The sequence below is a fragment of the Hibiscus syriacus genome, unplaced genomic scaffold (assembly GCF_006381635.1).
Source record: "Hibiscus syriacus cultivar Baekdansim isolate YM2019G1 unplaced genomic scaffold, ASM638163v2 tig00010495_pilon, whole genome shotgun sequence".
Taxonomy (NCBI): domain Eukaryota; kingdom Viridiplantae; phylum Streptophyta; class Magnoliopsida; order Malvales; family Malvaceae; genus Hibiscus; species Hibiscus syriacus.
The window spans coordinates 269-27019 of NW_024062219.1; the positions used below are offsets into that span (position 1 = coordinate 269).

Consider the following 26751-nt stretch of genomic DNA (forward strand, 5'->3'; position numbering starts at 1 on the left):
TTCTTAAAATTCTAGGTAGATCACATTTTAAATTCATTCTTTTAATTTTTATATATTTTCAAATTCTAGATAAGATCATTATTTCATTTTCAAATGATATGTTATGTATTGAGAAAATTTTACTGGAAAATATTGATGTTGATACTATCATCAATGATCTTGTATAAAAATGATCGACTTTAATATTTTTTATAAGTATTTGTATTCTTAAATTTAAATTTTTTTGTTATCTTATATATAGTAATGTATTATTATTTTTTAATTTAATAAAATTTTTATATAACATATATTTTTTTAATTTTTTATATTAAAAGATTAATTTTAGCCTAAAAATAATCGGACCGGCACTGATTTGTATCCTCATAATTTTTTATTTTCCCCGACCGATTGCCACCTCTAAATCTCTCACCTTCTCACTCATTTTTAACCTTTTTTTTATTCTCTCATTTCTCGCCACCCCTATATCTTCTCTCTTTTCCTCTTACAAATCCTGTATATTATCTTTTTTCTTTATATACACTCTCTGTCACCATCTGGGTTCTTATTCATTTTTCGTCGGGTGTTGGTTTTTTGGTGATGATATGATGACGATGGCGGTGAAAGATGAGTGGATTCGGGCGGCGATGAAGGACGTCAACGTGGTGGTGGAATTACTGGTAAGGCTCAAACAAGCGCAGGCTGCGCCACCGGCTCCGAAATCTGCGGCGGTTGCACTCAAATGGGGTATACGTCAGCCGAGGTCTAAGGCTATGTCGATGCGACGCGAGGCCAAGAGACAGGGAGATTTCAACGTCAGCTCTAGACGTAGCCCCACAACGCCTCTTTCTTGGAGCGGTGGCGGTGGTGCTGCCTCTCCTTCCGCCGCGGACGGCTTTGAAGAGACCAGTAAACAATTCTCTCGCTCTCCGCCTACCGTACCTTCCAGATCCAAGGTTTGTTTTTCCTCATCTCTCGTTCTCAATATCAGCAACTGATTTTCGATAGTATCATTCGTTTGTCCCTGTATCACATGGGAATTGACGTGCCACTATCATCGTCTTTCGTTTCTATTCCGTCGATGAGACATTCTCGTCTAACTGGATAACTTCTTTTTATTGTTTAAACTCCTAGTTTTCAGGTCAAATGACCATTGAACCCCTCTTTAATCTCCTTATTTACTCGTTCCTATCTCTTTCCGTTACATGTAAACCAATACTTTTTGGGTTTCTGGAATCTCCGATTGTATTTTTTCCCGTACGTTTTTCGTTATCTTCAATGTTTCAGTTTGCACTCGATCTATCCGATCATCGGTTTATCAGGATAGCATTTATAACAAAATGAACAAACCATTGGACAAGCAGTGTCATATTTATTTCCGTTTGGACTAAAATGCCCTGCCGTTTTTAAGGGGTTTTACAGTTTTCACGCCTTTGACGTTTTCTTCTCGCCTCGTTTTTGCTCACCTGTCATTCTATTGTTTTCTATTTCTAGATTTACTAAATTACCTTTCTAAACGCCGGCCCGGACAATTTTGTCAGGAGACAGAAATGGCTCTGTCTGTGCCCACCGAGTGTGTGAACCGGGAAACTTCCCCGTAGAGGATCGATCTCCTTTAAGGGTATTTTGGTCATAATGAAATAAGTAGGTAGGGTCCACTGAGAGAAGGGGTGGTGGTCTGCATTCTGTAGGGGATGGAAACTCAACATGATCGTGTCGGATTTTTTTTTTAAAAAAATTAAATTCGAGTCGGGTCGAGTTTTTTTATGTATTGTTCTGGTCGGGTTCGAGTTTAAGGTGGAAAAAATCTGACCCGATACGATTCGAAAAATATATATAATTTTACCCTATATATTTAGGGATAATTATAATAATTTCTCTCTTTATATAATTTTTTTCAATTAAGTCACTTTTTTTATTGAATAATTTTTTTTTATTATTTCTAGTCGAATTAGGTTTTTAAGTCATATATTCGGGTCGAATCGGGTGAAACCTTAATTTCGTCAGATCGAATAAAACCTTAATTTTATCGGATCGAATCACAGATGAAATACTATTTCTTCTCGAATCGGATCGAATGATCAAAAACCTGACCCGATCGTACCTCACCGATGACCATCCCTAATTCTGTGTTTGGTGTAATGTTGTTAGGGGCGGATGATAGCTTTTTTTTATTATTGGTTTGTGAGGAGAGATATTATCAAGTGTGGCGCGGGTACTGTTAAATTATGTGGGTGGTCTTCCTAAGCTATTTGTAATATTTGTAACTGTTATCGAGTTTTTATCTCGTGTTTTTCGTTCGATCTTTTTGCCTTGTCCGAGATGGGATATCTTTTAGAATCTGGGCCCAACACATCCCATCATCTATGATTATGCATCGCATGGATCGTGGATTGTGTGATTTCTGGAAAATTTATTCGGTGCTGGGAACCTTAGGTTTATACACGTAGTAACCCAATAACTCTTTGCCGTCGTCAGAAAGGTCATATGATAGAAAGCCACGTGATGTCGACCGGGGTAATACAATAAAATATCGGCATAAAACATTGAATTCAATCATCTTGTGATAATGACGTGGCGTGTTACCATTGGATCACTTGTGTGAGAAGGGCTGGGTCTGCGGCTTTTGATCAAAGTTGGATTTTAGTAATTGTTTTGACTTTTGAGAGTTTTAGTTGACCCACCATTCCTAGCTTTGGGTGGAGTATTAATCCTCTTAAGAAATTTGTTGGTTCTTGCCTTGGGCTTAAGATTGATGATTGGTTTATGTATGTTTGCAGGGTACTGCAGTTAATGAAACCACTAGCACAACTACCAAGAGATCGAGAAGGAAGAAGGTAAAATAGTTGATCTTTACGGTTCATGATTTTGCTGGGAAATGGTTTATGCAAGAGCAATATGAAGACGATTCATGTGTACTGTATCTTAAATCTGAGTAATTCGTCGTGTTTTCAGACATTTGCTGAACTTAAGGAAGAGGAGAGTTTACTTTTGAAGGAAAGGGTTAATTTGGAAAAGGTACGTTGAATTTTCTTCAACGTGGGGCTTTGCTTGAACTCCTCATATCCCCTTGATTGCTTCTGGATAATCTTGCACTTGTATTCGTGTTCGTTGAACAGGAGATGGCGTCTATGCGTGCTACTTGTAAAGAGCAGAGAGCCAGGAATGAGAACTTGAAAAGAATAAAGGTCAGTAAAATATTTCTTTGGTGTGCTAATATGGCCTTTCATTAATCACTATCTCACAAAATTTTTGCATATAAAGAAACCTCTATTTCTTTTTTCCACCCTTTCTGAAGTTAACTTCTATCGTTGCAGCTTGATTTGAACTTGCAAATTGCAAAGAGTGAAGTTGAGGAGGTACCTTCTTGTTTACCCCGTCAGAGAGTACCCTCTACTCTTGACTATGGTCCCTCGACGGTGCTCTCACATGCCCTTGATGATTTTAAAGCACTGTTAGATTGTTGCAATATAGGGAAAGCTGTACTGCCTGATCTAAATATGATGCCTGTTGAAGATGATTCCGTCACCGAGACTTTGTATGGCACCACCTGAAAAAGATGACTTGACTACTTTAACCCCTCTTCTCGCATCAAAAGTCTGGTGGGGACTTGCAGGAAAATGGTGACACTGGCCTTTGCAATGAGCAATGTGCTTACTGATTAACTATACTGGTTGATACTCGGGCCAAGCAACAAATATCACAGTTTGCTTCAGTTGGCAACCCTTGAAAAGGCAGAAGAAGCTGACCGGCCACAGAAAGAAAAGATATGCAGATGGCAAAGATTCTTGTCATGGTGCGGCCTCTGATATTCGTTGGGGTAAAACCTCATTACTCGAGATTTAGTAATTTATATCCAAATGACTCTGATTCTTTGTAGGTGTAACCTGATGTCTTGGTCTTGAAAACAACTAATCTCAGAAATATGTTGTTACAGACTCTGTTGCAAGGATTGATGTTATTTATTCATGACTGGTGAAATTTCTCGATTTGTTCAATTTTTTTTCCAACCGGATTATACGACCCAAGTAAATCTCGTGTTTGGTTTTTGGCTACTCAGTAGGTTTTGTCAGTGATGTTCCTTTGACTGTGTCAAAAGGTTCTAACCTGACGATTGAAATTTCCGATCTTTGAAAAAGGAGCGTTGTAAGAATCACAGCTATTAGAGTTTTGGTCAAAAACGATATGCCACCCAAACCTTTGACATTGGGCACACCTGTTTTTTGTTTTTATCCTTGCACTTTGGTACCACACATGGTATTTGTCTGCATTACAGATTTTCATAGTATTTGCCGGATTTTCAACTTTCTTTGTCTTTAATAAATGGTTTTCATTCGAGAGAAGAGAACACATCCAAATTCCAAAACGGGTACCCGGCTGCAAGCCTACACTAGGCAACTCGACTGCTGTGCTTCTCATAAGCCCATGAACATGAATGCTAGAAAAATACCGTCCTAAACCTCCTCCCCTCGTGTGCGGTGTGGTGTACCCATTATGCCGTTGGATTTAAAAAATGCATTTAAAAAAATATATATCTCATTTTTGCCGTCGTCGACGAATAATCTATGATATCTATCGAGAAGCATGTGAAAATTTCGAACCCGTAAAATGTAATTTATGAGTTTATCCAAAGTGATAAGTGGCATGTATATATTTTCACCATTAAGTTAGTTATATCTTCGTTATATGATATAATTGAATCAGATTAACTGAACCAAACTGCCAAAGGAAGTATTATTGTTTCCTTTTTAAAATTTTTTTTTTAACAAATCCATGATTGTTAATCGATCTTTTTCCATGGCTTTCCATGTGGGTGAGTTTGCCTGATAACATCAACATCAATGCATAGCGGATATCACCTTTCATCAACTGTACTTGTCGACAATGAAAACTGTTGAGTTCTCTCATGCACGAACTTAGTGATCTCTGTGGTAAAAAAATTATTGTTATTTCTTGAGGATTCATATTCGAGCACCATAGAAACCAGGAGTGTGAGCGTTCAATGTCGAAAAAAATAAGAATTTATCTTTCAACAGATATTGTCTTATACTTATTTCAGATTAATAAAAAAAATATGCGTTATCACATAAATTACTTCATTTTTCAATAAAAGTATATAAAAGCAACACTAAGTACTCTAATAAAAAGGAGGGAAGTGAATAAATGTTTTATATATATTATAAATACACTATTGATAGACTAATATTTTGGTCACTACTCACTAGTAAACAGAAAATGGTTCTATTATCTCTCTTATTTTGGTCAGTAATAGTATATTTTTTCTTTATAATTTAGTTATCAACAATTAAATATTTAATAGAAAATGTGATATAATATGGTATAATAATAATTCTAGTTTTAAAACTTATATATTCTATCAGTTCAATCAAAATTCAAAATAATTTAATAAATTTAGTGATTTTAATATCATTGATAGTTAAATAAAACATTATTATAACTATATCATTGATAGTTAAATATTACATGAAATAGTGACATGACTCAATATAATATTAACTTTTATTTTTAAAATTTATACATTCTATCACTATCACTTTGATTTTAATCTAAAATAATTCAATATATTTAAACTCTCATATTAATTAACAGAATAATTTTTATTCGAAATAATAAATTGACAAAATATTTAAATTTTAAGGATTGATACAAATATTATATAAATCACATTAGAGGTTTGTTTCGGTTTTAATGACGAAATAACTGGTTTATAATAATATTTTTAAATAACTAAATTATAACTTAAAAAATGATATACCTATAATTAAATTAATAGTCGAATTATTTGAGGTTATATTTTACCTTTGGCCCAAATTAGATAGATACCCATTGTGGTTTTAACATTGCACGCTTGCTTCGATGACTAGTGCTGCACCTTGAAAAGAATACAGCAAATAAAGTGCAAAATTAAGTCTTCAACACCATACACTAACCCTGGAAATGTTATAGGAACCATGGCCTAACGTAAGGTTAAAGAACGGTAAAAAGGAACTAGATCGAAAGTTTTATAAAAAATATAATGATTTCGGTTAGACGCAATTTAAAATGTTGATGAATCTAATCAAAGGAAGAGGAACTGACACACCAATCCATCCAAGAGGAAACGGAAAAATGGTAAGGTGAATCTTCTTAGCATAGTTGACAACTTTTACTGCAACCAGAACACAAGCAGCTGGTTAAAACAAATGGAAGACCATCCAGATCAATCAAAACATCATAACTGCTGAGGGGTTTAACCTGAGCATTTTCTCTTGTGACGATCTTTCTCTTCCTTTCAACTTCCTCAACATTCTCCCATGGAGTTTCTGTTTCTGTTGCTCTCTCTCCCACGCCCTTCGTACAACTCATTTCGGGTACTTCACTTGTTCTCCATTACTACAAACAATACATGCATGACGTTATTAAGCAATGGGGCTGAAAAGAGAATGAATGTGACTGCTATCTTGACCTTCATTTTCAGGGAAAGCAAATGGAAGTGAGGCAGAGAGAGCGGTGGAGGTTCCGGTTGGTGAGCTTCTGCCGCCATTGGAGGTTCCGACTTCTTCATCCCTTGTTTTGGCTGCTCAGAGGACTTACAGAAAAGATCCTCTTAACGGCTTCAAGGGATACACGGGAGGATGGAGTATCAGGCAACACCATTACTGGGCCGTAAGTTTACCCAAACCCCACAGTCAAGATGAACCATTTTGATGATTGGCTTTTTCCAACTTTTTATCTTTTCAGACATGATCATTCATCCTTCGTGCCAGTTACTCATGTCCAGTTATTTTCCACTTGCCTGCATATGATTACTTTTGGACCCTTGGTTCTGGTTCAAAGTTTCAATGTTGGCACGTTGATGATTTTACATATAGGTCCTTTAGTATGTGTGATTTTGACACTAGGGGTATTCTTGCTTATCAAACATTCTGGTTAGGGTCCCCATTCCCGGTTCCTACCACACCCCCTTTCTTTTTCTTTTCAGTTTATAGCTAATAAGTAGTCCAATTAGATCATTAGCGAGTAGGAAAATTCACTCTATTTAGCAACACTTAGCAATGTATTTATGATTTCTATACATAGCAAGCAAGATTTACATCAGTAATTAGTGTTACCAAACACTTACAGCTAATAAATTTATTGGCATAAATTCACCTTAAAAAAGACAACTATTATGCATCTGGTTTCTGTTACAGGTGCCGAAACGGTGTCCGACATGGACGCTTTGTGACACAGCAAAAATATTGTAAAAAAATGGGACATGGGCACGTAATTAGTTTATTGATCCTTTTAGCTCTTGTTTTGCACATAATAGGTTTTTTTTTGAAGATTTTTGATCCATTTTCAATGTCCTAGTAGTTGGATTATATGTAATTGACTATACTGCAGCCTGTAGGTATCGGTTAAAGATTTATGTCCTAGCTAATCATTCCCAATTTTGTTTAAGTGCAATCCGTTGCTTATACTGCAGTTCCCCTATTTGCAATTGCTGCAATCTGGTTTGTTGGCTTCGGGCTCTGCTTATTGCTCACTTTAATCATTTATTTCTGCCGCAAAAGGCGGCCGTACGGATATTCCCGAATTGCTTATGCAGCCTCTCTCATCTTCCTTGTGTTGTTCGCAGTTGCTGCAATGTAAATCAATCTTTCTCTCCTGTCATCTGCATGTTGAATATTAATGACATACTAGTTCTCAAGTCTTAATGCTTTGTTCTTCGGTTTCAGGCTCGGTTGCATTGTACTGTATGTTGGTCAGGATAGGTTTCATAGTAGCACTACTAAAACATTACAATATGTTGTGAATCAAGCTGACCTGACTGTTAGGAAACTAAAGGATGTGTCCGAATCTCTTGCAACAGCTAAGCAGGTTGGAGTCGATAAAGTTTTTCTACCTTCTAATGTCCAAACAGATATCGACGAGATAGGAACAAAAATTAACTCCTCCGCAGGCACTCTAGCCGATAAAATGGTGGATAATTCGAATGACATTCGAGATCTTCTAGATTCTGTGTAAGTGAAGGATTCTGAAATTTACCTGTTTTAAGAAAAGTTTTGTTCATTAAAGCTGTATTTCGATGGTGTTACAGGAGAGTGGCTCTTATTGTAATAGCAGCGATCATGCTTCTATTGACATTTCTTGGATTCTGTAAGTTCCTATGGTTTGGAATTTCTTCTGCCCCTAAATATTAGAAAATTTGTTGGTTAATGTATCCACGCAAATCTTATTTTTGTTTCAGTGTTTTCGATTTTCGGGATGGGCTTCTTGTTTACATGTAAGTTAACTATGAAATTTTGGATTCTGCAAGGGTGTTTTCGTTCTCCGGACGAATAACTCCGGCCTTTTACGACCAAATGACGGCAGTAGTGAACGTGGGCTCAGCATTGTACAATTATGCTCCATTCCTGGTTCGGTTACAAGACTGCACATTTGTGAGGGAAACTTTTACAGGCGTTTATGTAGAACACTGCCCCGGTCTACGCCGATATAGCAGATTGGTTTCCACAGGGCTGGTAATGGTCTCAACTGCAGTTATGCTTTCTTTAATCTTCTGGGTAATATACGGTCGGGAGAGACGCCATCGCCTTTACAAAAGACGGATAAGTGAGGGTCCTGAAGCAGACAAAGACTCCTGAAAAAGAAGGTTTCCCTTGAATATGTTATAATACAATTGCAGTTAGATTTCACGTGTCGGATTTGTTACGTATGTTGTAACGTTAAAGATTTGCATAATCAGATGATTTGTATTGAGGCCTGACATTATTTTACTGTTACACAGCAACATCATCGTTAATTTTCTAATAAAAGATAAATATCAAAACATAATATTAATGATGGTTTTTTTATAAAATAATTATATGATCAAAAAAAAATCAAAGTGATAGTTGAATGATTAAATACGTAATTTATCTAAAATTGAAAAAGGGTATGAAGTAAGAATAATATGGGCTTCGATTTATTTAAAAAAATGGGCTTCAAAGACAGAGGGTTCCTTCCAAGTTGAAAGCAAAAAACCAAGCCTGTTATACGACAATATCCAAATTGTTCGAACAAGAAAAATAAAACATTCAAACGCTTGTTGACTAGAGGAGCCGGCAAAAATTACGTTGACCCTTTGCTTTGACAACGAAGCCCTAATCAGTGCAGAATCACAGAGATTAAAAATGAATAATAAATACTGAGAATTTTCTGTCATTTCATTCCTCCTCTAGCCATTCATAGAGCACCCATCAGCGGAATATAGAATATTCCCTACAAGTTCCGAAAAAATACTGTTATTCTTCTCATAGTCGGTTTGTTTTTCTTTGTTAGTCTTGGTTTCGGGATTCCTTCAATCTGAGAACATGGGGAAGCCGACGGGGAAGAAGAAGTTTCAAGAAACGGTCAAGAATGTCATGGAATCCAACAAGCAAAGCAAGGGCGCCGCCGCCGCCGATCGAGCTTCCAAAGCCTTCGACGAGGACACGGCAATCTTCATCAACATGTCTCAAGAGCTCAAAGAAGAAGGTAACCGATTCTTCCAGAAACGCGACCACGAAGGCGCGATGTTAAAGTACGAAAAAGCCCTTAACCTTCTCCCTAAGAACCATATCGATGTCGCTTATTTGCGCAGCAACATGGCTGCCTGTTATATGCAGTTGGGCATCGGGGAGTACCCTCGTGCCATCAATGAATGTAATTTGGCTTTAGAGGTTTCTCCAAAATACAGCAAAGCTTTGTTGAGAAGAGCTAGATGTTATGAAGCTTTGAATAGATTGGATTTAGCTTATAAGGATGTTTATAATGTTTTAACTATTGAACCCAATAACTCTTCTGCTTTGGAGGTTTTAGACAGCGTTAAAAAGGCTATGGATGAGAAGGGTATTACTGTGAACGAAAATGAACTTGGCTTGTTTGATAATGAGCCTTATGGGGCTACACGGTTGCGAAAAGTGGTGAAAGAGAAGTTGAAGAAGAAGAAGAAGAAAAATGAAGGAAAGAATGTTGAGATAAACAATAAGACTACATATAAGGTTACAGAAGAGAAGCCGTTGGAGGATAAGGCCGTTGTGAAGGAGAAGGTAAGTCTTGTCAATGAGGTCAAGGATGAAGAGGTTGTTGTGAAGATTATTGAGCAGGAGAAGAAGGCTGTTGAGGAAGAAAAGACGATTACAAAGACGGTGAAGTTGGTGTTGGGGGACGATATTAGGTGGGCACAATTACCTGTGAATTGTACTATTAATTTGGTGAGGGATATCATTCGAGATAGGTTTCCGGGGCTGCAGGGTGTTATTGTGAAATACATGGATCCAGAGGGTGATTTGATTACGATGACTTCAACAGATGATCTTAGGTTAGCTGAATCAGTTGGTAGTGTATCAGGAGGATCCCTTAGGTTCTATATTGTTGAAGTTAGTCCTGACCAGGAACCAGCTTATGAAGGAGTAAGTAAAGATGACGTGGTCAAAAGTGAAGAGAAATCGAATGATGTTGTTGAGAATGGTGAAGCTATAAGGGGAACATGCCTGGATGATTGGATTGTCCGGTTTGCACTACTTTTTAAGAACCATGTTGGGTTTGATTCTAATTCGTACTTGGATCTTCATGAACTTGGGATGAAATTATATTCGGAGGCAATGGCAGATGCTGTGACAAGTGAAGACGCGCAGGAGCTGTTTGAAATCTCTGCAGATAAGTTCCAAGAGATGGCTGCTCTGGCATTGTTCAACTGGGGAAATGTTCACATGTCCAGGGCAAGGAAGTATGTCAGCTTAACAGAAGACGGTTCCAGGGAATCTATGCTAGCCCAAGTTAAGGTTGCGTATGAGTGGGCACAAAAAGAATATGTATTGGCGGCAAAGAGGTATGAGGAAGCGTTGAAAATTAAACCAGATTTTCATGAAGGTCTTCTTGCATTGGGGCAGCAGCAGTTTGAGCAAGCAAAACTCTGTTGGTACCACGCAATTTCTTGCAAGATTGATTTAGAGAGTGGGCCTTCGGAGGATGTCTTGAAACTTTATAATAAGGCAGAGGACAGCATGGAGAAGGGCATGCAGGTTTGGGAGGAAACGGAGGAGCGACGGCTAAATGGACTGTCCAAATTTGATGAGTGTAGGACCCAGTTGCAGAAAATGGGGTTAGATGGCCTGTTTAAAGATGTTTCCCCTGAAGAAGCTGCTGAGCAGGCTGCAAACATGAATTCACAGATATACCTGTTATGGGGCACCTTACTTTATGAGCGTTCTGTTGTGGAATACAAGATTGGGTTGCCAACTTGGGAAGAATGTTTGGAGGTTGCAGTTGAGAAATTTGAACTTGCTGGAGCTTCTCCAACTGATCTAGCTGTTATGATTAAGAACCACTGTTCGAACCAGAATGCATCAGAAGGTATCTACAAAGAATCCTCTCTAAATTTCAAATTGTCTTCTTCTTAGGAAAAAAATCGTTTACGAGGAAACTTTGTCCCAATTTTGTTGCAGGTTTAGGATTTAAAATTGACGAGATTATACAGGCATGGAATGAGATGTATGATGTAAAGAGGTGGCAGACTGGTGTTCCATCATTCCGGCTAGAGCCATTGTTCCGTCGCAGGGCTCCAAAGCTTCTTTCTATCTTGGAGCATCTTTAAATTTTCTGTTGATTGGGCTTTCTTTTGGGGGCATTAGACAAGTGCTCCAGTTCTGTTTCATTCATTTTCCAAGATCAATGTTTGTGTGCTACTAAGATAGGTAAAACTTATTACTCTCTTCAGCTTCTTTTCTCTGCAATTTCCATGATGAACTTTTATCTTATAACTGAAATCATAATTTGGTTATAAAGCTTGTGCCCATTTATCTTGCTTCCTTTATGATTTCTTTCAGTCCATGTATTAGTGCCCATCGAACTGACCGAAGATGATTTATGGTGTTTGGTTTGTGTTATTGCAGGTCTTATTTTTTGTGTCTGGCTGGTTGTTTGCTACAAAAGCAAAGAACAAAAGCTTGTGCACTGTGAGTTGGATATTGAAAGGTACAGTTTATGATTGAGCATGAAGCCTAGTCCAGTCATTCATTTTTGTCATTTTGTCAATTTTTGGGGGTGATTATATTTGGTTGGTTCATCAGCAATGATCATATAATAATTGTTGGTTGTAATCCGTAGAATCATATTGTTTGTTTGTTTGTTTTCACATAGAATCACAGGGTCATCATTTGTTGTAAATTTTTATTTGTTTGTAGCTTGTGGAACGTTTTGGTATTCGCATTATAATATCAATTTTAGTACTTCGTTTTCGTGTGAGACTTATATTTCAGATTCTATTTCATCCAAGTTTGGATTTGAGTTTCTTACAATGTGAGTATAAAGTTTTAATTTTTGGGGTAAATTATGTGTTTAGTACCTAAAATATCAATTTTGATATGTTTTAGTACCTAAACTTTCAATTTTTTCATAACCATACCTAAATTAAGCTTTAATTATCCTCAGTCTTCAGTTTTTTCCCTCTCTTTGTCCGAAGTCCGTCCAAGACCGTCCTGCATTTCTGAGCTTTAAGTTTAAGTAATGTTTTAAGGAGTGAAAAGCCTTGCAATCACTCTTTATTTTCTGTTCATGTAATATAAAAAAAAACTACGTTTCTTCTGTCCGGGTTCTAACCATCCATTGCCATAGGGTCTTCTTGGGGTTCAATTTTTGTTTCGTTTTATTATTACTGTTTAAAATTTAACGTTAAGTTTTGAAAAAATTTAAAAAGTTTAGGTACTAAAACGGGCTAAAATCGTTTATGTACTAAGTGCATTAAGTTTTTAATGGTGAGTACTAAAATGAAACAAAAACGTTAAGTATGGTTTTGAAAAAATTGAAGGTTTAGATACTAAAATGGATTACAACTATTAGTTTAGATACTAGATGTGTAGTTTACCCTAATTTTTTTAAACTGCACAAATGAAACAAAAATTTAAAGACTAATTGAAACGAAGGAAACATAAATGAGTAATCGAATTAATTAATTAATTAAATCATTCTTGTATTCATATATATATATATATATATATAATATAATAGGATATGCAATAAATTAAAACAAAAAACATATAAAATAAATCATTAATCATATATTTAAATAAATTTTATCTTTGAAAAATTATTTCAGATAAACTAAATTATAAAATTTGATTACTACTAAATTTTATATATACAAAATAGAATTATATTGATACAGTTAAATTCATTTTCAATAATATATATTTATATGTGTGTATTAATATTTAACATACATGATGATATAGTCAGATTCTTATGATCAGTAGATTTTCGGATTCGTTCAGAATCTTGGTATATGTTCCGTCTTAAATGCGGAACTTTGGGCGATTCAGGATGTTTTGATTTATGCTTGGAGTTTAGGGTTTCGAAAACTAGAAGTTGAAACAGATTGTGCCGAGCCACTGAAACTGCCGATGGATCCGGCTGAGGGCAGTGATCGGCACACTATGGCTGTCTTAATTCGTCAGATGCTGGACAAGAATTACGAAGTAAAACTACAACATGTTGATCGAGAAACAGACAGGGTGGCGGATAAACTTGTTATGAGCGTCAGGGGCGACCCAATAGGCGTTATGATTCACGCGAGCTCTCCAAGGGAGGTGGCTGCTTTAGTCGATTAGGACATAAATCCCATAAACTAAGTTTTATGTTGTCTTATTCTGTATTAAAAAAAACTATAAATATCGACTGTTAATGAATTAATATTTTTATTGTGTTATTCTTTATTTTAAAAAATATAAATATTGGCTGTTAATGAATTAATATTTTTAAACGAATTATTTTTATTAAAAACAAAAGATCGGAAATTAGAAAAAATGAATTAAAATGGTTGGCAAGAGTTTTGGTATTATATCTAAAAAAAGAGGACTATGAGGAGCAATGCGGCTGAAACATATGATAACAATTCCAGGAACAGGTTAAGTTAACCTGTTTAAGTCTCTCTTGACACTTCGCATCAATTCCCTGAATCGGTAGAGTGGAGACCAGAGAGAGTGCTTTTTGAACAAGAAAATTGTTTCCTTGTTCATCTTTCTTTTGACGACCGCTAAAGCGTTTGATTTTGATCCCAAATTTCCATCGAAAGATTAGATTAGGGCTTTCACTCGATTCTCGATGGAAATCTTCAGAAGAGCTTCTCATGCAGGATCTTGGTACACTGATGACCGTAAGTCCTTTAAAGCTCTTTTGCTTCCTCCATGCTCCAAACCCTTAGCGATTCTCGTAACTAATTCCAATTATTGCTTTTTGCTTACCTTTGTGCGAATTATCTAGTCGAGGAAAAAATATCGTTGATTTCGAGAAAATTGAACAATTGATCAATGTGGATTGAGGTGCGAAGCCAAGTAATTTCGAAGTGTCAATTTAGATAGAGTTATTTATGGAATGAATTAGTCTTCTGTTGAGTAAAGCTGGAAGAAATTAAATTCGTTTAATAGTTTTAAGTGTTGAATTACAATATTATTGACTGAACTGATCTTCTGAAGTTGAAAACATTGATGGTTTCAACTTGTACGATACGCCTTTAGGTGATTCATTGTTCACGCCCTTAGGTGATTCATTGTTCACGCCCTTAGGTGTAGCTAATTACATTTGTAATTCAAACATCTAAGAAAACAACATAATGATTGTTTTTTAATATTTGAGAAATTAATCAATAAATAGCTTAGAAATGTCGTACTATTTAAATTATATATATACAATTTTCTCAGCAAAAGAATTAGCGGAAGAGCTTGATGGATGGCTTATGGAGGCTGGCTTGCCTAAATCTTCTGATGTAAGAGGTGTAATTGCTCCGTAAGTTGATCTGTCACCTAGTTTGTTTCTTCCATAACATTACTTAAAGTTTTAATGTATTCTCTCCCCTCTGGCTTGACTGTGACTCGAGAAATTCAGGCATGCAGGCTATTCATATTCAGGACGTGCTGCTGCTTATGCTTTTGGAAATATAGACCCAACAAACATGTGCGCCTTTTATTATACTTCTCCACTTTGATTGCTATAGTTCAATATCACATAATGTATCTCAATTCCCAGGAAGTATGCTTTTTTTTTCCTAATCATTAATCATGTCTTGAGCCAAATTTTGTTCAGATGATTTGTTCTGACTATGTGAAGGTCATAATATTTGAACGAAAACTAATTACTTCATCTGCTTCATTTACTTCTAAAACTGACTGATACGTGAGAATATTTATAAGTGCAGTTCTCGTGTTTTCCTTCTCGGTCCATCTCACCATTATTACACTCCAAAATGTGCTCTGTCAACTGCTACGGTGTACAAAACACCAATAGGGGACTTACCTATTGATTTGGAAGGTGAAGTAATGTCCATTTACATTGAGCTAAATATAATTTTCTTCTCGTCATTTGCTTTGTTGACAAGTCTAGTAAAATGTCTTATATATTTTATTTAGCTGATTGACTGGGGTTTTGGTCTTGGTAATTCTTTTCCCTTGATGAATGTCTTGTGATTTTTTTTTAAAATCCCTAAGCCTCTCTCGTCCTCCATGCAAAACTTAAGTAGAGTCATTTGTTTCATCTTTCAGTCATCGAAGAGCTGAAAGCTACAGGAAAATTTGAATCAATGAATCTTCGAGTTGATGAAGCTGAGCATAGCATGGAAATGCACTTGCCTTATCTTGCAAAAGTATTTGAGGGGTAATTTTTAAACATATTTTAAGTAATGCTCTACCCTTGGTTCTAGTTGAAGCTGATTTTGGGTGATGGTGATATAGGCATCCAGTGAAAGTTGTACCAATTTTGGTTGGTGCTCTTAGTGCTGAAAATGAAGCAATGTATGGAAAGTTGCTGGCCAAATATATAGACGATCCTCAAAATTTCTTCTCCGTGTCATCAGATTTTTGCCATTGGGGTTCTCGGTATAATGGATTCAATCTCTGCTTCCTCTTAAATCTCACCTTTTTTGTTTGGCATAAATGTCGTCTTTGTTGTGAATGATGCATAAGTTGTCTTTGTATGCATATTGTGATGTAGATTGTTATATTATCCGGGTATACGAAATGTTACTTTTACTTTCAAACACCACTTGTTCAGCTGGTTCATAGATGGTTTTATTTGCTCTATACCCGTAAAAGAACAAATACATTGATTATGGTTTTCTACATTGTGGCACAAATATTTACCTTTTCTACATTGGCACCAGGTTTAATTACATGCACTATGACAAAAAGTACAATGCCATACATAAATCGATTGAAGCCTTAGACAAGATAGGCATGGATATAATAGAAACAGGAGACGCAGATGCATTCAAGGAATATCTGTCGGAGTATGACAACACTATCTGTGGACGTCATCCAATCAGTGTTTTCCTTCATGTAAGTGCCTCAATAAGCTTTCTTCAAAGCTATCTCTTGTCTTCTTCTTCTTCTTCTTTTTTTAATAAAGGAAACATTCGTGATTCATCCCTTTAAAAAACTATCCGTTAGCCTAATAGCAGAATGGTTATTTGAGTTTCCTGATTTTCATTTTTTTATGGTCATGCTTATCTTTGAATATATATTTCAGATGCTAAGGAACAGCACAACAAGAATAAAGATCAAATTCCTCCGATACGAGCAATCCAGTAAGTGCAAAACAACAAGAGACAGTAGTGTGAGTTATGCATCTGCAGCAGCGAAGGTGGATGCTTGAAGATGTGAAAAAATAAATAAAATACTCTCTCTGGGGTGAGAACATCTGGCAAGCCCAACTCATTTCATTTAATCTGGTATATATAGCTTAATTACATGCATTTTGCAAGACCCAGTAATTGGTGGGCTTAGTTGCCCATAGATTGAGACTAATAATGCTACTCTTGTTTCTGAATTCGGGTGCTTTTTAATTCGTATTGGAAGGTGTTTGGGTGCAATATGATGACTATTAAGTTATGTAGAAAGCATATTGCCTGGGCAAAGTAATCAAGTAGAACATAATTGAACTTATCGAATGACAAAGTAAAACATAAAGGCCCATGTTTTATGTTTTTACTTTGCCGTCCGGGATTGTCAAATCAAAATAAAAAACTTTTAAACATGAATGTAAATTTCAAGTCAAATCATAATAATTACAAATTAAAAGCCTTTTAGTTTGTAATTATTGTTTTTAATTTTATTATTTATTAACTTAAAAGCCTTTTAAGGTCAAATTAAAAGCATACCAAGCAGCGGTGCATTTATTAACTTAAACCAAGGACAGGTACCCTCAAAATCAATGTCGACTGTGCTTGTGCATCTACTGCGGGGTCTTCTGCGATTGTGGTTCTTGTCCGAGACATAAAGGGATGTGTTGTTGCTGGCCATAAGCAGGTTCTGCAGGAGACTCCATGTAAGGGGCTGATCGAGGCCTATGCGCTTTGTTCCAGTAGACGGATGGCTGTTTCTTTCGCTCCAACTGCAGTTACTATTGAGAGTGTCTCTCTAAACGTTGTTAACTCCACTGTCCAGCAACTGACTGTAGTGTGATGTCTTTTGCTTTGGTCGAAGGCTGTCGACTCATGGCTGACCACCGTTAACTATCAGTTCGTTATGTCCGCCGGTCAGAAAACACCGCAGCCGATGCTCTTGCAAAGTTGTCCGCAGCAATGTCCATATCTGTTTCTTTTAATGCAGATTATCCTACTTGTGTAAGTGACATCGTTGTTGCTGAAGCTACTTTAATATATCATTTGAATGTTACGTTCAAATGATAATAATGTATTGATAAATAAGCCCATCTGTTGGATTTAGGCCTTATGGGCCTTAAACTAAACCGACAAAAGGGATATTTTAGGGAAGAAAATGTAATAAATGCTAAAAAAAAAATATTGTGGTCAAAGGCATGTCACTTTATCTCAGTCAACGGCAATAATCTCGTTTTATGATCAAACATAGATCATGATTGTGTCCATGGATAAAGGTATATCAAAGAAATCGTACGGCCTCAGTTTTAGCTGTCATGCTTAACTCCACGACCGACAAGTCTCTTTATCTCCGACATCAGGCACTCCTAGACTCATGTGATCGTGGATGCTAATAATATTTCCAAAACCCTAACATAAAACCCCCAAATTCCGAAAACCTAATTCAATCTTTAAGTCTCTCTCTTCGATTGGGGTTCCTTTCTTTGTAGTCTCAGTCCACGATATGTCAAAAGTCACGCAAATGGAAAGTCTGACCGGAAACGATGTGTTATCGGGCTTTGCACTGCAAGCTATGGTTGTCGAGACTGCCATTGTTGTTACAAAGTCCGTCGCTTTGTTGCTCACGATGGTATAATTTTCTTTTATTTTCTCTATGTAATTTACCCTCACTTGTGAAGTTGATATTTAATTTTTGGGCTTAATAGTTTTGAACGGTGGTTGCTTGTATGCCTTATTAGGATTTATTTATTCTTTCTTGAATTTGTTTGGAAATTGACTACTTCTATATGATAATTGTTCTAGAAATTAGAAGTGTGCAATTTTCAGGTTCAATGCTGTTTTTGTTTTTAATATGTTTGAGGCTAGGGATTTTGTTACTTTGCCTAATAGGTTGTATATAGTAGGATGTTAAGGAAGAATTTGGTTAGGTTCTTTATAGAGGAGAAGGGAGTAAAAGATATAATGAGTATTTGGAAGCATTGGTTCATTTAATCTGGAAGTTAATGCAATCAAAAGCAAACTGCTACTTTTTAAGATCTAAGAACAATTTCAGTGTGTTGAGTATCTTTTTTTATGTTTTGGTACAAGAATGTTTGCTTGTTTGTCATATGATCTAAACATATATTATTTGTGAGTCACATGTCAATGGACAATTTCATTTTTCCTGTTGTTAAAGTTGTGTCCTTTGATGTGATAATCTGGGTGCTTAACATTGCTCACAAACTGCACCCGGAAGAAATCTGGTTTTCTTCTCAGCAAGTGTTTGGCGTTTTTTTCAGATGGGAACTCTGCCTAATGGAATTGATATCCACTTGAAAGAGCCTGAAGCAAATGGAGGGTTAGTTGCTCTCTTTTTCATCTTTCCTGACTTGTTCTTGTTCTTTTTTTTGTCTCCATGGGATGGGAAAATTGACCAATTTGCTTTTGCAGGTTTCTGCTTGCTCAGCTTCTTGCAGTGAGAAAACCTAGTCCTGAGAACAAGGATGCCAGTGACACCAAGGATGATGATGAAGACGACGAGGAAGAAGCAGTGGACGATCAAGATGAAAATGCAAGCGAGGAGGAGGAGGATGCTTCTGGTAACGAGGAAGGAGATCCCGAAGATGAACCCGAGGCCAATGGGGAAGGTGCCAGTGGAGATGAGGATGACGATGATGACGATGATGATGACGGTGGTGATGACGACGACGACGACGACGATGACGGCGAAGAAGAGGAGGAAAAAGAGGAAGAGGAGGAAGAGCTTCAGCCACCGGCTAAAAAACGAAAATGAGCTTGAATCTCTTGTTCTAGTAATTTATTGTCTTGCTGAGGTTAGGGGTATGATGTAGAGGGAAGTTAGAATGGGTTGATTCAAGTTACGGACTTTAGGGTGTCTGTCTAAATTAGAGTAGATAACATTGTGACATTTCTGGAAATCAGACTTCGCTTCTTCAGGGTTACATTTATGCATCACCAGCTTAAAAATGATACTCCTATCTGGTTGCTTCCAACCGTGCTCCGGCATACGACTTTTTATTAATTCCAAGATTCCAACTGGAGGCTTGGTTGTTTTGGATGAATATGTAACGTTTTTTCAGAAAAATGGGGTGGAGGGATGGAAGGAAGAAGACTCTACCTGATCTTTGACCAACTAAATTTATTCGGGGAGTCCCTAAATATCTTTTTCTTCTGTCGGCTGCTGTTGCTTGTAGCCTTAATATGTTTTCTGTGGTTAGTAAAGTTGCTTATGCATCTAAAGTTTATGATACTCTTTTTTTAAGAGAACTCTGCAAAGCTAGCAATAAAGAACAAAAGGAAAAGCCTCGTGCTTTTTGTTTCCTCGGCAATTTTGGCAGTGCATATTTGTACTTGGAATGTTTGTCTTGTATCGGTTGGCAGAATTTTCTCGATTTGGTCCAACTTTGTTATGGCAAGATTATTGCTACCTTAGTGTGTTAATGCCAGTCAACTAGTTCTGCTCCGCAAAAATCGGCCACATTGGGCGGAACCGGTAACACTTAATCTAATGATTCGGACATGACTGGTTTCCAATGAAAGAATCAGATATAAGATAGTGAGAGGTGAAGAAAACATTTTTCCTGTTACCAATGTTTCACTGCAACTAAAACAAATGTATTACATTTCTACAGCAGGAGCTCTAAGCCTCAAATCTAATTTCAAGGGGAGGAACCCCATAGTACCTCTGCAACAATTGAAGCTTTCTCTGCCTCAGAAACAGAGGCTTCTCTGACTCTCCTCAAAATCTCCAACTTAAATTCTATTTTCTCCTTTTTACTTAGCATTTCTCCTGATTCTAATTGCACTGCAAATCTTGCAACACAACCTTCAAATGGACAATTCCCCTCATAACCCTCTTCCTTGTCCGTTTTTGGCTCTGATTTTGAACCATTTTCATCCACACTGGCTTGCTTTTCTAATCTCTGAAATTTCACCAGCTTCTCAACCAGCCCTGCTTCAAGCATTGCTTCAATTGCTTCTCTTCTGCCATAACACGAGATTTCAAGTATGCAATCTATGGCTCCTGCTTGAATCGCCACGTTTTCTGAGCTCAAAAGGCTTATAATTCTTGGGATTTCTTTGTGTGCTTCTAATTCATCAACCAAAGGGATTCTAATGAACTTGATCAGTAAAGAAAGGACTCGAATTGAACAACGAGATGACATCGATATTAGAGCTCGAACAGATGGACCCATTAGCACCAATCCCACAAAAACATCTTTATTGATTCTAACCAATGAAGCTATGACTAGTGCTACCTGATCTGGAATTCTAATCGAGCATGAAGAGTCGCAAAGCAAAAATCGAGAATCGAGAATATTTTGGCTTTCAAAATTAAATCTTGAAAGTGCATATCAAAACCTTGTGATAAACGATTCTCAAACTCAACCAAAACGTTCACTTTCCCATCCTCGTCAGCTGAACCTTCAAGTGTTGCCACAAGGATTTCAACGCTTTCTCGATCGAAATAGGCTCGGATTCTGTATTGCATAAGCAACTTGGTAAATCTTGTAGTTGATGATTTGGCGTCTGAGGATGCAAGGGAGGCTATAACCCTGGTATTTTTGGAGCTTCTCAAGGTGGGTTTTGAGGTTGCAAAGCAGCTGAGACAGCTTGAAGAGATTAGGGTGGTCATCAAAAACGATGCTTTCATCCCTTTCGAGGTCCAAGAAACGTTCAATGGTGGATTGGGGTTCATGTGATGAAAAAAGGGGTTTTTTCTGCAGATCATTTGAAGCTTTCTGGAGGGATTTTAGCAGCGAAAGTAAGTGCTGATCGTCTTGGCTTGATGTTTCATCCATTTTAGCAGCTCGTTTACTGCATGTGGTGTGAGGGGGAACCAAGCTAACCGAGGGAACTCTCTCCCAACTACCGGTCAAAAGATATGATTATAGTTATGACCAAACCTTCAAATAATTTGATCAAGGCTAAAACCAAATGTCGATGAACGTATGCCAGAATCTTCTTCTGTTTCTGCACATCAAATCTGTTGTTTGCGAATTAGTGGATTAGCTGATGGTCGTGGGCCAACCTTAAAATTTGGTGGCTGCTAAGCTTACCCATTACCTTACGCATTCTAATAGTTTAAGCTCCAATGAAATTCTTGAAAAAATGATTCCTTTAAATTACTTGTTCGAGTATTAAAGAGTGTTCCCATATTTTATAGGTTAAACCAAGTATTTAGTCATCTATCTATTTTTGAAGTTTCATTTTGATCATTTAACTATTATTGAAATGCTTAGCATGGTCTTTAAATTCTCATCATTCCAGCACTTATCTACAATATAATCAGACTAGCCGTTTCATCAAAACTTTTTGCATCTTAAACAGAAAATAAATTTTATGAAGATTGATTCAGTTTACACAGCAAGCATTTTATTCATCAGTGCGGGGAAGGAAACATTGGTGTTCATTGAGTATCACGGTCACAGAATACAAGCTGAGGGCTCCATTTTAGATGGAGATTAAGCTTTCCTTATTTAGCGCCATCTATTGGGAAACTCTCTTGAAATTCCCCTTCCAATTTGTCATTGTCATCGCTATTCTTCCGATTTTTTCCTGTAACACACATTTGATTAAACCATTGCCAGGAAGCTATTAGCTCTATTCATGGTGAGATTTTACCTTCCTAAAAGTGTCATGGTCCAAGATATCCAAAATTAACATTTCATGCAATGCACCCTCCACTACAAAGTCGAATGTCTGGTTCCACACAGGATTCAAGGTCTCATTAGCTACCTGAGAAAATTTATGGGAAATGAAGCTGAATTTGCATGCCAAAAAGGCACCACCAATAATAATAATGAAAAAACACTAAAAAAAGCTCACTCTTGTCTTGGATTTTGCCTCGGATTTCTTCATTGTGAGGACGACAAAAGGGTCTTCCTTTCCATTAAGGTCAACCGGTGGCAAGTTTTCACCTGATATAACTATCACTGATAGTACTTCTCTAACAATCACCTCTTTTTTTCTTTTGAGCCTCTTTTCTGGAATTGATACCCTCCAGTTCGATATTGGAAGGTTTAAGGGACTTTTCCAATGATGTCAATGAGTAATCATGGTTAAATGGGTTCTTCAACCTGCTGTCTGTGCCATAAGGGTTGTAAAGGAGCTCAAGCTGCACCTGTTCGAAAGAATTCATGAAATTTATCAGCAACTGCAACATTCAAGTTGTTTAAGATCATGCCAAGTGTTAATATCATCAATTGGGATACCTACCTGACCCCTATATTTATTATCTCTTTGGACCACCAAATCTTTTACCAGCTTCAGCCATACTTCCTTCACTTTACCAGGCTCAAGGTCCAATACAAATTGAGCACAGCCAAGGAGTTCAGAATCCTGAACTCCTTCATCATCAAAGACTTTTACAGTCGAGTGTTGTGTGGATACATCTTCTACAATGAACTGAAAGTGCTCATTCTAAATTGGATTCAATTGATTGACCTGGATAATTAAAGAGTTAGAAAACATAAATCATTGGAAAGGAGATCATATGCATAAGAAGGCATGATTCTTACAATGGTTTTACTGGTCTTCGTTTTATCCAGAAGTGGTCGTATAAATAAGACATCAAAAGGATCAGATTTCCCAATGATGTCCTTATTTGTTAGTTCCTTGGCTTGCACAAGCTTCACATCTAATTTTCCAACTGGTTTCAGCTCCAGAAAACTGGTGAAAGGGTTTAGGGTATTAATCACAGAAAAGGAAGAGCCAGTTACTAGGAAGATTAACGATTGCAGGTTCTTAAACTCTTCAATAACATTGGTCTAAAGACAAATCGACAGTGAATTCATTGTAGAAAGAACATGGAAACCTTGTAATCCCCAGGTATTATTTGTACAATATTCCTAACAGGCCATGTTATAGAATCTTCAATAGCATTCCTAATTGTCTCCTGTGAGTACAGAACCGTAAGATCAGTTCATCAGAATCACATCTCATACTCTCAGTGGTTGAAGAAATTCAATGCAAATAATACTTCTTTATGCAAACTAGTTTACATATTTATGAAATACTAGCTCACAAATGATTGCTAATAAAAAGGGTTGTTCTCTTCTATCTTGGAAAATCTACCACAGATTTTGCACTTGTATAATTGGCCTCCATGATTTATAAACTAAAATGCATATTTGTCAAGTCAATATATAATAACAGAGAAATATATATATAAAAAAAAGCAATGAGAAAAAGGATTCTCCAAACCTCAATGGCATCAGAAACTCCTGGTATTGATGATAGATCACCTCCAACAACTTTAAGCGTAAAATTAAGTGCTCTCTGCAGGAAGAAGCATTCCAGGAAATCATGATATCAGTGTAAAAAGTAAATGCATTGAAATATCTATCATTGATGAGTTATTTTGTTATAGCATATAATGTTTTGAGCTTGTCTTTTTGCATAAGTTGTGCAAGGAGAAAAACTGTAGTGGTAATGTTAACAAGAAAACTGATAGTTACCTTCTCTTTCAAGGAATAGGCAACAGCTCCAAAACAAGGAAACTGATCAACGAGTAGTTTGAAGATTAACCTAAAAACCCCAGTGAACTCAATATCTTTGACCTAAATGAACAAGTTAAAACCAGGAGATATTAACCAAGAAGAAGGGGTTTAAGTCAAATACATTTATTTAACACAACAATCAAGAAAGGAAATTTTGAGCATGAATGAGCAATATGTAAAGGTTACCTGTCCGGGCAGGGTAACACCGAGTTTGGTGTTGATATTAAGGACGATATTTGGGTCACCATCTCCATTGTGATTCCATCAGCACCACTTTCACTCTCAATGATGGAAATACCTAGTGAATATTCACAAATATTTCAAACTTTGGGAGATAAATCTAATTCACTGATACCACTATAAGTGTATAAGCTATCCTCAATATATTTTCCTTTTAACATAAACGAGAGCTGTAATGAACAAAAATGTACCTGTGAATTGTGGTGCAACCGTACCAAGAGTCAGCTTGTCAAACTTCATGGACGATAAGATAGCTGGTGTATATTGTTCAAGAACTGGCTCAACACTCGCTCTTATTAGCTCCGATGCTGCCTATTCCATCATAGAGAAAAGGTATTAAATGCTTATATATATATATATATATATATATATATATATATATATGTAATTAAAAAAACCACCAAAAAGTTAAACAAATTACCTCGTCGACCGATGGCCAAATCTTTTCAAGTTGGACATTAAGCCAAACTAGCTGTATTAATGAAGAAACCAGTATTAGTAGAGACTCAATGATAACAACGAGAGAGATATAAATTTGATAATGATCGATCTAAGTCAACTTCTGGCGCTGAGAGAAGACAACCCAAGGCGGATAAAACTGGCGCGGTAGGTTTTTTCTTGAATCTTGCACCGTCATCCTTGCAAATGCAGCAACCGTCCTTGCCTGGCATAATGTGTTCACCATAACACATCATGAAATGCACGTTAGGAAAACGAAAGGAAAAAGCCGGTAAAAAGCTGGAATTTTTTATGCATATGAAATGGGAATACCAGAAAAGCACGACGAGTGGATGGGATTTTAGCATATTTAGCGAAACTAATGATCAACCAGATACCAATGGAGAAACCAACGAACATACCGAAAAGGAAACCCATGATTCTCTTTAGTTTTCGTTGGAACCCACCAGATAATGAGATTATGAATATTCTTGGTGAAAAGTATCATCGGGTTTTGCTTTTCCCTTGGGATTTTCTTTCCAATGCATTGAAAGAAAGATAGCCTTTTCCTAGTGAGGAAAAAAAAAACGAGAATTTTGGATCAGGGTGTTGTCAGTTGCAGTTGGGGAACCACGATCTACGAAAACGAGTTTGATTTAGTCTCAAGTAACGATCAATCAATGTACTTTCTGATTTGGAAAGGGGTGGCATCTATGCCTCAAAATCACATGTTAGGATTGGATGAATTCAAAACAAAAATATCATAATATTAGTAATGTAACGTTAATGGAAAAAATAGCGTTACTAGAAACCTATCAAATAATCACCTAAACCATCAGTTATCTTAACTATCAGTTTTTTTAAAACCATACATGACGTTTAATTTCATTTTATTTTAGTACTTGTCATTAAAAACTTATTGTGTATAGTACTTAAACTATCAGTTATGGTTCGTTTTAGTACTTAAACTTTCATTTTTTCTCTCAAAACTTAATATTAAATTTTAAATAGGGTACTAAAATTAAACAAAAACTAAAGTTTTTAATGGCAGGGTACTGAAATGAAACAAAAATTAAATTTTAGGTATGATTTTGAAAAAATTAAAAGTTTAAGTACTAAAACGGATCAAAACTTATAGCAAGTACTAAATGTTTAATTTACCCAAGAATCTTAATAATTTTAATAGTGGCGAAAGAAAAATATTATTATTCCCGGTTAAGAAAATTATGAACATGTATTTTTTTATAATCACTCCATACTATTAAAAAAAAGTGTAATTTACCTCAGTTAGGGGTGTAGTCGGTTCGATTTTCATTAAATTATGAACCGGGCCGCCCTTTGTCAATTTTTGAAAATTAGAACCGAAACCGAATAGTATAAAAACCATGGTTTTTGGGTCGGTTCGGGTCGACGATTTTTTATTATTCACTATTTTTCAAACTCAACCTCCAAAAAAGAATTTAAAGCGTAAATCGAGTGTAAATATATAAATTTAATATTTATAAAAAATGTTATTAGTTTTAATATTTTATTAATTTAAATTTATCTTATAATAAATTCAAAATGAATGTATTTTGTATAGTTATTTTCTTTTATTTTTTAATTCGAATTAATTCGGTTCAAACGATTTTCATATAAAAAATCAAAATTGAACTGAATTGGATATTTATTTTTCAAACTAAACCAAAACCGAACTACAAATTGAAAAATCCGAATCAAATCAAATTGAATACTCCGATTTGGTTTTTTGATTTTTTCGATTTCGTTGCTCAACCCTAACCTCAGTGGTTAAAAGAACTGTTATTCTTTCTATAGGTCACGGGTTCGAGCATCAGCGACTGCAGCAACATGGTGATTGAGCGTTCATTGTCAAATGATTGAGAGTATTTTGAACATATGTTACTTTATAATCACCCACCCTAGCTTAATAAAATAAAATAAAATATTTGATTTACTAGAGTTGATGAATTATATTTAATTATT

The 26751-nt window shown here is 36.2% G+C and overlaps 5 protein-coding genes and 1 pseudogene across 6 annotated transcripts; 4 read left to right on the forward strand and 2 right to left on the reverse strand.

The window, feature by feature from the left end:
- The first annotated feature begins 420 nt into the window (after window positions 1-420).
- On the forward strand, window positions 421-3530 carry LOC120203876. Its single transcript, XM_039204031.1, has 5 exons — window positions 421-932; window positions 2757-2813; window positions 2932-2994; window positions 3096-3164; window positions 3294-3530. The coding sequence occupies exons 1-5, from the start codon at window positions 582-584 to the stop codon at window positions 3528-3530; spliced, it is 777 nt and encodes a 258-aa protein (XP_039059962.1). The 5' UTR covers window positions 421-581.
- Window positions 3531-9186: 5656 nt separating this feature from the next.
- LOC120203885 (protein PHOX1-like) lies at window positions 9187-12141 on the forward strand. The gene is made up of 3 exons (XM_039204035.1): window positions 9187-11337; window positions 11430-11678; window positions 11877-12141. The coding sequence occupies exons 1-2, from the start codon at window positions 9315-9317 to the stop codon at window positions 11576-11578; spliced, it is 2172 nt and encodes a 723-aa protein (XP_039059966.1). The 5' UTR covers window positions 9187-9314; the 3' UTR covers window positions 11579-11678; window positions 11877-12141.
- Window positions 12142-13859: 1718 nt separating this feature from the next.
- Window positions 13860-16645, forward strand: LOC120203877 (protein MEMO1-like). Its single transcript, XM_039204032.1, has 8 exons — window positions 13860-14134; window positions 14679-14763; window positions 14863-14931; window positions 15173-15285; window positions 15516-15627; window positions 15705-15848; window positions 16133-16307; window positions 16498-16645. The coding sequence occupies exons 1-8, from the start codon at window positions 14083-14085 to the stop codon at window positions 16621-16623; spliced, it is 876 nt and encodes a 291-aa protein (XP_039059963.1). The 5' UTR covers window positions 13860-14082; the 3' UTR covers window positions 16624-16645.
- A 1265-nt stretch (window positions 16646-17910) lies between these two features.
- LOC120203886 (glutamic acid-rich protein-like) lies at window positions 17911-19530 on the forward strand. 2 transcript variants are annotated; one of them, XM_039204036.1, is made up of 3 exons: window positions 17924-18218; window positions 18868-18926; window positions 19019-19530. In XM_039204036.1, exons 1-3 carry the CDS (start codon window positions 18093-18095, stop codon window positions 19359-19361), a joined length of 528 nt encoding a protein of 175 aa, XP_039059967.1. In that variant the 5' UTR covers window positions 17924-18092; the 3' UTR covers window positions 19362-19530. The 2 variants fall into 2 exon arrangements, with proteins under 2 accessions (XP_039059968.1, XP_039059967.1); XM_039204037.1 differs by lacking the exon at window positions 18868-18926 and having other exon boundaries at window positions 17911-18218.
- A 627-nt stretch (window positions 19531-20157) lies between these two features.
- LOC120203888 lies at window positions 20158-21533 on the reverse strand. Its single transcript, XM_039204040.1, has 2 exons — window positions 20244-21533; window positions 20158-20211 (listed from the first exon to the last, which is right to left on the reverse strand). Exon 1 carries the CDS (start codon window positions 20782-20784, stop codon window positions 20248-20250), a length of 537 nt encoding a protein of 178 aa, XP_039059971.1. The 5' UTR covers window positions 20785-21533; the 3' UTR covers window positions 20158-20211; window positions 20244-20247.
- A 465-nt stretch (window positions 21534-21998) lies between these two features.
- LOC120203879 lies at window positions 21999-25227 on the reverse strand (annotated as a pseudogene).
- Between the last annotated feature and the right edge of the window lie 1524 nt (window positions 25228-26751).